This window comes from Lissotriton vulgaris, chromosome 5 (assembly GCF_964263255.1).
Source record: "Lissotriton vulgaris chromosome 5, aLisVul1.2, whole genome shotgun sequence".
Taxonomy (NCBI): domain Eukaryota; kingdom Metazoa; phylum Chordata; class Amphibia; order Caudata; family Salamandridae; genus Lissotriton; species Lissotriton vulgaris.
This window is the reverse complement of record NC_141693.1, coordinates 156,044,391-156,057,469: the sequence shown is the minus strand read 5'-3', so window position 1 is coordinate 156,057,469 and position 13,079 is coordinate 156,044,391. Positions and strand designations below refer to the sequence as shown.

Sequence of the window (13,079 nt, the reverse complement as noted above, 5' to 3'; positions counted from 1 at the left end):
TGATTGTTTCCCAGAGTTTTGAGGAACAACGGAAGGAAACATTGGGACTATTTAGACATTGTAAGGCTGCATTCTACTTCTCAAGGGCAGTGTAAGGATGTATTTCACTGTCCTGGAAGACTAAAACCTACCATATTTAAAGTTCTATAGTAAGCATGCCCAGATCTCTGTGCCTTTAGAGGAGCCACCACCATATTCAATGCTCCCATACAGTAACATTTTTTGCTTCTCAAAAAAAAACCTCCAAAGCTGGAGTTTATTTTAGAAAAGCAAAAAAATAAAAGAATCATGACACAGAATTCTTTGGCCAGTACCTACCTATGCTAGAACATGGGCTGTTTATGGACCCCTTAAGGTCCCCACTATGAGTGGTCCAGTTAATTGTGATATGTCAAGTAATTTCTGTTTTTACACGTATAGCAATTATGAGTTTTGTAATAAATACCACCACGTCAAACCTGCCAATATTTATTGGGGTAAAAATTACTGGTATATACTGAGACACGTGGATTTTGCCCTGGTAAGCACCAAATTCCGCTTGTTATTTTACAAAAACTCATAATTGCGTGGTATTCATCATACCTGATAAATTACTACTCGCCAGGGTTGGATTTTATATGGGGCGATAATTATCATACCAATTACCAAGCCACTCATAATGAGGGTCATAGTGTCAGACCTGGAATCAGAAAGCACAGCAGGCATCAGTCTCACCCCCTCGGAGACAAATGTCATTCAATTATTCTAACACAAGAAACAACACTGAATATTTATCGTCAGCAAATTTAGCGCAAGACTCGCTGATTGCTTTGGGAAAACATTGCACAGAGGTAAGGAAAAACATTCTAGCAGGGCTGGCTTTAAACTGAGCTAACAACTTTTTATAGCCAAAGAAAATAAAAAAGATCCAATTTAATTTTTTCCTACTTTTTGGCAACTCTAACAACATACAAGCAGAGCCAAGCCTAACTCAGAGAACACATAGACTGCACATTGCTTAATTTTATTTTAAAGGTATACTATAGCCTTGATTCAGACTTTTATTCATTAATTCTGTCTTTTTCCCCACTTAAAGAGACGTTCATGGCACAGCTTGAATCGTTGCTGGGAACAAATGATTGAACCATATCACCCACTATAGCAAAACCCTCTACAAATTAGCCTACTTTGGTCACAAACCCCCACAAGCTCAGCACTGGTCCCAAAGGTGTATGATTCCAATGGGATGGAGAGTCTGTTTGCACCATTCTCTCCTTTATTTTCTTATGAAAAAAACTATTCAATTAACATTTTCCTGGATAATCGGGGATGTACCTCTCTCATTCCCAACATTTGATGATAGCTTTTTTTCTTACTAGAATCAGCAGCATACTATTTAGAGATGTGTGTACATACTCATGTCTGTGCAGGTTCTGCTAAGTTAATGTGTGCTATGTAGCACATATGCATGTTGTTCATACCCAATTCTTCTACCCAACTAACTCAGTAATACTAATTGGGTACACCTGGAAGCCTAATGCAGCATATGACTACCCTGGTGCATGAGAACCAGGCGGGATTTATTCCTACCGGTAACACTGCCACCAATATCAGGAGACTGTTGAGGGTCCTGGAAGAAGCACCTATAAGCTCGCCCGAGGCGGCAGTATTGTCAGTAGACATTGAAAAGGCCTTTGATAGCCTAGAATGGAAATATTTGTATAATGTCATGGGAGGCTTTGGGTTGGGTGAAGGGTTTGTGAGATGGACGACAGTGCTGTATACCACAGCAAGGGCTAGAGTGAGAGTCGGGCAACTGGTTTGCCCCCAGTATGAGGTAGTCAGAGGGACGCAACAGGGTTGCTCCTTTTCCTCACTGCTGTTCGCTTTGGCAGTGAAACCGCTGGCGGTGCGGGCTCGGTTGGGGCAGTGGTACGAGGGGCTGGCCTTCAGGGGGATGCGGCAATATATATCATTGTATGCGGACGACTTGTTGCTGTTCCTGGCGAACACAGATGATCCAATGGCAGGAGCCGAACGACTGTTATCGGACTTCGGGAAGGTGTCAGGTCTGCGGGTGAATTGGTCTAAAACATGTTTATTCCCTGCACTCCCGGGGAGGACGGCGCCTGAGCTGCCTCGGACGGTGAGGTGGGGGCCATCTTTTCTGGCATATCTCGTAGTTCATTTATATCATAGAATCAATGACATCCTAGAAGGAAATATAGGGAGGTGCATACGAGCTTTGAAGGGGAGCATGACTTTCTGGAGCGCCCTCCCGTTGTCAGTGATGGGGAGGATCGCTTTACTGAAGATGGTGGCAATACCTCGGCTACTGTATTATTTCAGAACACTACCTATATGGGTGCCATGTTCAGTGTTTGCAAACTTGAAATCCATAATAGTGGGGTTTATTTGGGGATCAGGAAGATGCGGGGTTGCCCTCAAGACATTAATGAGACCAAGAGCGGAGGGTGGGTTAGCAATTCCGGACTTGGAATTGTATTACATAGCGGCGCAATTACAAGTTCTTACGCAAGCGGTGGCTGTGGAGTTTAGGGGACCTGAGTCGACAGGAGGTAGCGGGATCCCGAGACATGTTCTGTCCTTTATAGTAATACAACAGCGTATGAACCTTGGTGATCTCACCTTGGAAGAGAAGACTCTGCGGCAGTGTTGGAACAGGAGTCAAAGGAGGGCAGGAGTGCGGCACCCTTATGCACCGGAAATACCGTTAGGGATGCTCCCTGCGCTACCACATGGAGGGGACTGGACGTCGTTATGGGAATGGGAGCAAGCAGGGATCCAAGTCCTGGGAGACTTATATGAAGACGGAGTGCTTTTAACGTACCAAGTGTTACAGGAAAGGTTCGATCTCCCCAGAGTAGGCTTTCTCGTACATGCAGCCCTAGTGAGAGTGATTCAAATGCATTGGAAGGAAGGAATGACAGAGCCTAAAACAACAATGGCATGCCAGTATGTGGTGATGGCAAGTGGTACATTTAAGGCGGTTACATGTTTGTACTCCAGGATGCTGAATGAAGGATTAACTCCACTAGATGCTCTGCGCTTGAAGTGGGAGGGAAGTATAGGGTAAACCATACCAGAACCCACATGGGGGCATATCCTACGCAGGGCCTGGAAGGGAACTAGAAATGCGTGATTCCAACTGGTGCACTTCTTTATTCTGCATAGAGCATACTTGACCTCCGGTAAGATAATAGAATTTTATGATACTAGCAATGCGATGTGTCCTAGATGTGCGGCCGTGGGAGCAGATTTTGAGCATATGTTGTGGGGATGCTCAAGTATGGGGACCTATTGGATGGAGGTGGGAGACCTGCTGAATTTGATCACAGAACGCAACTTGGACTTCGATATGGCAGTATGCATGCTGCACTGGTTCCCTCACACCCCCAAGACGAAGATAACGAGCAAGTTCATAGATATGGGCTTGGTGTTAGCAAAAAGGGAAATTACGATGCGCTGGAAGGCGAAAGAAGGTCCTAGTGTTAAGAGGTGGAAGGCCGAATTGTCCAAGTGGACTAGCAGTGAGGGGGCAGTTCGACTACAACAGGCGCGAAGGCAGAACAATGAGAAAGCGTTGGAGGCAGCGAGAGCATGGGAGGAGTTAGTGCAGGAGCTGATTAACCAGGAGAACGTAGAGGACACGGAATAAAGGACCAGAGGAGGGACTGTCACCAAATATGGTGACTCTAGTTGTATGTACAAATGCACTTTATTTACTAGGAGGAAATGATTACAGAACACACCAGTGGGAGGGAGGGGGGAGGATGGGGGAAGAGGGGGGTTTAGTTGATTGGTTCAGGAATGCAAAGTAATGCTGATATTACCTGTCATAATGGGTGACTCAGAACGGACAACTATATGCCACTGTTTTGCATCGCAGAAATAGAGAGAAACGTGATTCAGTGAAATGTGACTGATTATTGGAACCTGAGGATCACTAAATGGGAGGGGGAAGGATCATTTATATTTGGTAAGATAGCTGTATGTTAATTGTGAAAAAAACAATAAAAATAGGTTTGGATCCACCTGGAACTGGCTTATATGTCCTTTGCGTAATACATATTGTCACTGTTGGTGTTCCCATGGGCCTTTTTTATGTACTAAAGGTGACTTATAAATAAATAAACAATCACACAAAAAACAAATACATAAATAAGTACATGTACACATGTCTGCTTTGATGCTTGTACCTGAATTTTCAAAATCTTTGTAGGCGTCGGTCCAGGTTTTTCCCATGTTGGCCAGGGTATACTCCATGATCTGTATGTCCGTGATGGGGCAGTTGCATTGTGGGTATTCTTCGGCGCACTGGCACACGCACTGGCTGCTGCGACAGATGTACTCCCCCTCGCCATTGCACATAATATAGCTCAAGGCCGATTGGACAAATTTCTCCTGCAAATATTGTGGGAAGATGATTTGGAGACCTGGGTAGAATGAGACAGAAAGAGTGCAGGGGGAAGGTCAACAAAGCAGTTTGACAGAGTTTGGAAAGCAATTTGGCGGAATGAGTTTTCTTTCCAACTGTCAGGATCAAAAATCCCAGGGTGGAAGATTGATGCCTGGAGCCTACAAACTCTATTGAGCGGTAATGGTGTGCTTTCTGCTTCACTGTGGGAAGAGGCAGTCTGTGTACCTTCCTTTCATCTGCAGAACTTGCTGTACCTCCTAGTAGTGGAAGAGAACATTGTGCATTCTTTGCAAAGACACATGCAGTTTTCATGAATAAAGTAATATTTACACCTACGATCGCACTGGATTATTAAAAAAAGGAGCCTGCGAGGAGGGACTGACAGAACAAGGATAAATGAAAGCGAACCTGCAGCAACAGAGCTGGGAAAGAATGGGCAGAGAGGCAGCCTGGGGAGCGGAAGCCATAAGATTGCCAGGTGACTCCATGTCATCAGGGTCACTATGGGCCACATGTATCAAAAAAGCATTTTGCAATTACCAAGTACCAAGTAGCGATTTTTACTGAATCACAATTTGGCTATCGCAAAATGCAGTGTATGTAAGGAATCTTCAAACATTTAGCAATTCCTTAATATTACCAAATAGCAATTAGCTAAGTAGGTAATTGCTACGAGGTTATACTACTCTATTTGTTTGATTGGCCTAAAGGCCCTTAGATCCGAATGGTTTTGCATTAGCTAATTTGTGATGACCTCATTTGTAATTGCAAATTAGGCAATACCAAGTCAAGCTTGCCAGGTGCCCCCCCCCCCTCCCCCAAAAAAAGTGCACTTGTAAAGGGGCATGTGTGCGCTACAAGGTGCTTTCAAAAATTCATTTGTATGCATTTTTCAACATTTGCACCTGGTAACCATCGACTTGAAGTCCATGCTGATGCATGCTTATGTGCTAAGGGAATCGCATATTGAGATTTCCTGTTTGTAGTCTCAATTTTCGGTAATTGATATTTTTGGGATTCCCTAAAATTGCAACTACAAAGCCTTTCATACATCGTGAAAGGCTATTTTGCATTTGCAAATGTCCAATATTACTGATTCGCAACATTGGCCTTTGAGACTCAAGCGTCCATACGAGAGGAAAGAAGCACCCCCGTTTGCCTGGAAAGTAATCACTTCATAAGAGTTGACTGGCATGTTTGCCACACCGGTCTCAGACTGAAGTTATCCGGTCTGTCCCATATACTGTCCCCCTGTCTTGAGAAAGACCCGCCGCGACCACCAACCGGGGCGCAAGAGGGTCGAAACGTCGACGAGCATCATAGGCCCAGAAAGACCAGGATCCGGATAGGAACTTTAGGAATCCTTGGTTTTTAAAAAACATTATCTGGCCAATGCAGAAACTTGTATATACTTGTACATAGATTGCACTGTATATATTGCTATGCACTGAGCACCCTTCACCGAAAGTCACCTTTATTTGACAGTCACTACAAGCATTGAATGTTATCTAAGAATGAATACAATTCAGATACCAAATGTGTGAAAGCCTTTAATACAATTGATTGAATACATGATTTAAAGCTCTTGAGTGTTCATTGATTTATTACTCAAATTGTTGGACTTGTATCAGAGAGTTCTTGTTTCTGTTCTCATTAATTGAATGTTTTTACAAGTAATTGGTCTGACCCAACAGAACCGTTTTTTGTTTAGACCTCAGCAGGCCACCTTCCCTGGGATTGCTGCAATTCTGAATAGGTCGCAAATTGTGACCTACCTCATTAATATGCATGAGGTAGATCTATTTGCGGTCCACTAGGAATTCCTAATGAAACGTAGAAGAATTTCATACATTCAGAATGCCGATTTCCTAATTGCAATTCTGAGTGAATCGCAATTAGAAAATCGGTATTTCTGATCATTGCACATCTGGCACTAAGTTCTGTGGTTTTTAGAGTTTAAAACGTTGTTGTTACTGAACATATCACCTAACTATAATGTTGATTTAACCTTTGTTTATTCATTGACTTTTTTAGGGTTAAAATAATATTTTATTACCATATGTAAGGCAAACCCCCTCACAGTCCACCAACCCCATGTTATGCATGGCCTTCGTCCGTGCACAACAGGATCTTATCAATGCTAGCCCACCCGGAGGCAACCAATTCCCCTAGGCAGCCAACCCCAAACTGTGCACTGCCTTTTGCCATGTGCGGCATGGGCTTGGATGCAGGCCCTGCCTTGCATCCAGGTCCTGTATCCAATTCTCCACAGGCAGCCAATTGTAAGCAGCCAACACCACATCTCACATGGCCTTTGGTCGTGCTAGGAGTTGGCTACAGGGACTGCCTTGCATCCAAGCCCTATGTCCAACTCCCCCAAGATAGCCAACCCCACACTAAGAGGGTAGGTCACAGGGCTTGGCCTGCCACCAGAACTCTGTGGCCAGCACCCCAGAAGGTTGCCAACCCCAAGCAGCACACAGCCTTTAGTGTGCAGGGGATAGGGTTGGCCTTCGGGCATCGGGCATCCCATCCCATTTGGGGTCCTCTGAGGCCTTTAAAGGGTCAGGGACGGGGCCGCATGACCTCCTTCTAATAAATGTATTTTTGATCCCTAGGACTGGTGTTCCTAGCACCTACAACGGCTAGTGGAAGAGGGTCGCGCAACTCTACTCCCTTTTTTATTGAATACAGCCCAGAGGATGGCAATCCAGAGCCATTTTTGGCTGGATGATGGAAGCCATGCGGCCCCACTTACCTTAGTTTATGATTTCGGTCCCACAGGATGAGATCACTGGGGCCTAGAAAGGCTTGGTGAGGGAGGCCTGTGGCTCCCCACCTTTTAATTATTGCTTTGGGCCCCGAGTGATAGTGTCCCTGGGTCCAATAAGCATGAGAGGAGAGCTACACTCCCCCTCCCCTTCCTTGAGTTATCTGGCCACAGGAGATGGAGGCCAACATTTTTTTCTTTTTGCTACAATCCTACTGGAGTCTTGTGGGCCTGCAGCAAAAACCTGATGATTTGTTCTTGATTTTAGGTCCGGGGAGATCACTCAAGCTTCCCCCAGAAGGCCCTTACCCTGCCCCTTATATATATATATATTTTTTTTTTAAACTTCAGGAGAGGTGACTAAGTCCTGGAGTCCTGTAAAGGCTGCCAGCAATATTTTTCTCATGTTGCAGGCAGCCAATCGGAGTGCTCGCTCCCTTGAGAGTCTGACTTCTGGGGGAATGAATTGGCCCAGGGGAAAAAAGCTCCATGGGCCATCAGAAAGCTCTTTTTTTAAATTGTGTTTAAGGGTCTCTCGTGGGGTCCCTTGAACCCATCTATCCAGCTATACAAATATTTTTGGAGCTCAATATTTCCAAAATTACTGAACGTATTTACACAATATCATAATTAGCACAGTTTCTGCCAAATTTGGTGTAATTCAATTCAGAAATTTTTGCAATAGGGCTGTTCAATAAACTCTATGGAAAATACATTGGGAATTTGCGTTTTGGGACGCCCCTTTTTCTCAGCCCCCAGCTGACTGATAACTCCGAAAGTTTGCATATGCAAACTAGTCAGAAAGTGGCACCTCTTTTATTAGGAACACAAAAAAAACATTTCCTATGGAAACACGATTCTATAGCTACCTAATTTTCAACGGGGAATGTGGCTTCGATCGTCATGTCTGAAAGGTAGAAATTTACCAATAACGTGACAACAACTCATAATCGTAAATGTGACACAACATAAATCATTACTGCATTCTACACCATGGCAATGCAACACAAAATAACATACTGTGCCATATGCCATAAGTAGGCTGAATGGCTGTGTACGACTGTGAACTATCATTGGACGGGGGGAGCCCACAAGTGTACTGGCTGTTTAATTGTATCCTGTGGTTTATACCTCTGCAATAAAAATATAATTAAAAAAAAAAAAAAAAAAAAAAGTACCGTACTTGTGTAACAAAACATCAACTACAAGACGTTCTGTGTAATTAAAGGCATATTTCATTACAAAACCAGAGGAAAGACCTTAAACTGCATAAGTATGGAAATGCCTTTATTTTATGTCAGATTACTTGTATGCTATCACAGAAACATGCTAATACGTTGGGAACCACTAGCATCCTTCTTAAAATATCAAACTTGCTAACAAATAAATCATATATTAGATTCATTACAAACAGATGTATGGCATTCCCATGCTTGCCTTTACCAAGCAGAAGCCTTTACCACGCAAGGTAAATCAATTTAAGGGACGTAAAACCACTCTGGGTATGTAGGTATTGTTAGGATTCCTAGAGATAGACATTTCTCAGATTATTGCTCACTAGTAACTTTGCCCCTGCTTAATGTATCTCCGTGGACCTTTACAGAATTCATGGGTAGCCAAGTTGTGAGATGTCATCAGTGATGTTATTAATGATGTCATAGAACATGTCATTACTGATGTAATATTTGAAATCATAAGCAGTGCATTGTGGGACGCAAGTTATAGTTACCTCTGCTAATTCTTATTCATGAATTGCTGTTTTTTTTAGTTCAAAACGTTATGTTGACACCGACATATTCGCCTAAGTATAATTCACTTTAATCTTTGTTTTTTCAGTGAATTTCTAAGGTTTTTTAAAAACAAAATGAGATATTTTTATCATACCTAATTATAACGTCACTTTAACCTTTGGGGATTTTAAACATGAAGTAATATAATTATATTGGCATATGTAAAGCCAACCCCCCAGAGTGCATGGCCATAGATCTTGTGCCAGGAGTGGTGTAAAAAAGTATAGTAAGCTTTCCTGGGGTCACTGAATTAATGACCAAGAAGTTGTACTGATTATTTTACCATTGTAGCAAGGGGGCTGCTGCATTCCCTGCAGGCCACCGCACCTTTAAAAAAAGCTAGATGGTGTCCATGCCCCTTCAAGAGACATCACCAAGCTGAAAAAATATGTTTAAAAAGCCCTCGCAGGGCATTATGGGGTGCTCCTTCCATGATCCAAGAGACTTACAGTTTTTTTATTTTAATGTTGCTGGGGCTGCTGCACTTCCTGCAGGCCCCCCAACTTTAAAAAAAATCATGTTTGGTGCCCCTGCCCCTTCTGAGGACACTACCAGACTAAATAATCTTTATTTTTAAACCCCCTTAAATCACTATAGGGCGCTCCGCCCATGAAGCAGTGAATAATAGCCACTCATCTATTATGGATTTCTATTTTTCAAAAACTATATTTTGGATGTCCCAGTGCCCACCCAGAACACCTGGATCTTTATTTTTTGTCGGGGGCCAAGTGGGAGCTGGGGCCCCTGTGGCCCTGCTGGGTCCCCTGACACTATCCATCCTGGGTGCTGGCAGGAGCTATCAAGAATTATTCTTTCTTTTTTAAATATTGGAAATGGACCCCTTTCCCTAACCAAATTCTGTTTCCAGGGACCCCATCCCTCAGGTCGAACTTCATGTAAAGTGGAGGTGTGTGCAACCCCCCTGCTCGAGCCTTTACAGGCTTGAGTACCTCATCTTGCGGGGTATTCTTTTTGGGGGGGGCATGTGCCCCCCCACCTCACACTGCAATGGGAACCCCATTCCCTGTGGCTTAATATAGGTATTCCGATGCCCACCTGGGGTACCCCCAAAACACAACTTTGTGGGTTGCAGGGAGACGCCCAGAGCCCCTGCTGCCCCGCTGGCTGCCCTTCAAGCACCATTCTTGGCAGCAGGGGGAGCAAGCTTTGCTCCTGACTTGTTGGAGCAGTTTGTTCTATCTGCTTCCGCCGGGTGAGAGAAATCTCTGTTTCCCTTTCTGCAAGAGTGAGGGCAAGGAAATAAATGTGTGCTCCCACCCAGCAGGAGCATTTCTGCAGCTCCCGCCAGGTGGGAGTACACATTTTTGTTCTTTGCATTCTTTAGAGCAGAGAAACTGTGTGCCTGGGGTAGGCTCCTGGAGACACAACAATGAAGCCGGCCATGGGGTCCCAAGGGCTTTTGGAGGGTCGGGAAGGGGAGCCACACCACTCTGGGTCCTTTTGAGGCTCAGGCTGGTGGGCAGGGTGCCCCCTTTTAAAATATTTCCTCCCCAAAAGGATGGATTCCACAAGGCTTTGGAGGCTCAGAGAGGGGGGCCTTCCCACCACCCTTTCATTTAAACTTGGCCCCAGGGAATGGGCTCACAGGGCTTCAGGAAAGCTTGGGATGGGTGGATGCAAGCCCCCTCCCCTCTAAAATTCATTGTACTAAGCCGAGCCCTGGCCCACTCCAGAGGGAATTTTTTAAAGGCACAGGTGTCCTCACGTTTTTAACAATTGACTACGAAATCATGAACCCATGCCGTATTCATAGTAAAAATAAATGTTGTTATGCTTTTTAGACCCCCCCCACACCATCAGGTCGAAGGGGGCAGGGTATCCCTATTTCGCCCGCTTATATCTTTTTAATGTTTTTTTAAGACAAGGGACTAGGTCCTGAGTCCTAAGAAGGCTTCCACAACATCACTGAGATGTGATGTAAGCTAATCAGGTCTCATGTTGAGCTATGTCGGCTTGCAGATCCTCCACGGTGTGAAATGCACAATGTGTATGAGCCTTAATATCTCAAACTGTACTCAATAGATTTACATCTAGTCACAAAACACATGCTGTCAGGACCAAGATCTAGCGGTCTGCCAAATTTGGTGTACATCCATTTAGATGTTTGGGCTGTAGCTGTGTCTAAATGTCCTATCGAAAAATGAATATGGAAACAGGACCCCTCCTTTTTTTGGCCTCCACTGGACGGATCAAAGCTTCCAGGAAGGAGCTAAGGTGGGTGTGTCTTTTTCTGCGATTGTTTTGTAAAGATTCATCAAATGCCACCAAAGTTATAAGGAAACCAAAAAATGCTTTTCCTATGGAAATGTGGTCCTAAGTATAACTACCGAGTGGCACCTGCTACTTGAGAAAAGCTGCTACACCGCCTGCCATCTGGGTAAATATAGTGCTTTGATTATCTGCGCTACTTTGGTAATTCTCAGTTGGTTGATTACATTTCCACATCCAAAAGCACCCTAAAGTAATTCCATATAAGTAATTTTCAGATTTAAAGGGAAATAATTCATCTCAGCACGTTCGTTTGTTTTCGTGTTAATTATAAAACATGACATAAGACCCCACATTTCAAGTCATAACTGCATAAAATAACATCTCAGCTTCATCTAAGGCACAACAGAAACCAGGGGGCAGATTTATGTTAACTGGCGCATCCCCAGGGATGCGCCAGTTAACGTGCGCCACAGTGCGCCACAGCTCCGCCACCCATGGTGCAAAAACGGCACAGATGCGTGACGCATCTGTGCCGGAAATGTGGTGCATTGCTGGAGTTGCGTCGCAAGCGCGACGCAGCTCCAGCAAGGCTCGGGGGTACACCATGTGCACAATGCTGCGTCAAGACCTACGCCTGCTTCAAGCAGGCGCAGGGTTTTGACGCAGCATTGCCCTGAAAGTGACTGAGTGAAATCTAATAGATTTCACTCAGCCACTTTCAGGAGGCGTTCCTGCGCAGGAACGCCCCCCCTGTGCAGGAACGCCTCCTTATGGCGCAGTGCTTTACAACGTGACGCATCTCCTAGATGCGTCATGTTGTAAATAGGGCGCATTGTTTGCGCCGCAGTTGCGTCAAATAAAGTGACGCAATTGCAGCGCAAAGAGGTGCAACGGCCTCATAAATCTGCCCCCAAGTATTCAATTAGTTGCGTAACGAAAAAATATTATTGAATATCATATATTTTACTTGCATAACATAATACCAACATAACATATCGTGTAACGCTGCTTGTATAGCATGTTTCGCGCGCCCAGCCTGAGAAGCTTATATTGAGTACAATCTCATGCCCTTGCCAGCCTCATTGTTGTTCCAGCACGTCGGATGCAGCGTGCCCTGTGTCCGCCTCGCGCCCTCTGGACACACAGCTGGTTTCACCTTGAGAATTCTGCTTGTCAGAACCTGTCAGCATCTCCGGTGCACGAGACGGCCCCGCTCCTGCCCTCTGATTGGGCCTTGCGTGAACACTGGCTCCGGAGTCTCGGGGCGGGCTGGCTGGCAGATACAGGAGTTTATGGCTCGAGCGGATGAGCTGAACTGCACCGCAATAAAGGCGAGGAGGTCAAATACCCATCTGTTTGTGCTCCTGTTGCTCAGAATTACAGGACTCGTGTCTGACAGCTTGGTAAAGTGGAATGAAAATAAGGCAATAATTCACGCGGTGGAACGGTACGGCGAGTGCAGCAGGGCAGTGAGCTCATTCACTGCTCAGGCCAGCGTCCCCGACGGCTCATTTATAACTCAGAGGGTCAGGGTGAGCAGAAGGTGGTTGGCGGACTATCCCTTCGACGCGCCCCGAGTACTTTCAGAATTATGCATTCTAGGTGATAGTAATGACATTTGCTCCATTCTCTCTCTCTCTCTCTCTCTCTCTTTCCCTTTCTTTCTTTCTTTCTTTCTTTCTTTCTCATTCTCTCTCTCTCTCTTTCTCTTTCTTTCTTTTTTCTTTCTTTCTTTCTTTCTTTCTTTCTTTCTTTCTTTCTTTCTTTCTTTCTTTCTTTCTCATTCTCTCTCTCTCTTTCTCTTTCTTTCTTTTTTCTTTCTTTCTTTCTTTCTTTCTTTCTTTCTTTCTTTCTTTCTTTCATTCTT

General features: G+C 44.6%; 1 protein-coding gene across 1 annotated transcript in view; it reads right to left on the bottom strand.

Annotated features, from left to right (window-relative positions):
* BRINP1 (BMP/retinoic acid inducible neural specific 1) overlaps positions 1 to 13,079 on the bottom strand; it is a 438,971-nt gene that overhangs the window by 27,239 nt on the left and 398,653 nt on the right. The window contains exon 6 of the mRNA XM_086921092.1: positions 4,200 to 4,436. Coding sequence (XP_086777218.1) covers positions 4,200 to 4,436 — 237 coding nt within the window. The remainder of the gene's footprint in view (positions 1 to 4,199; positions 4,437 to 13,079) is intronic.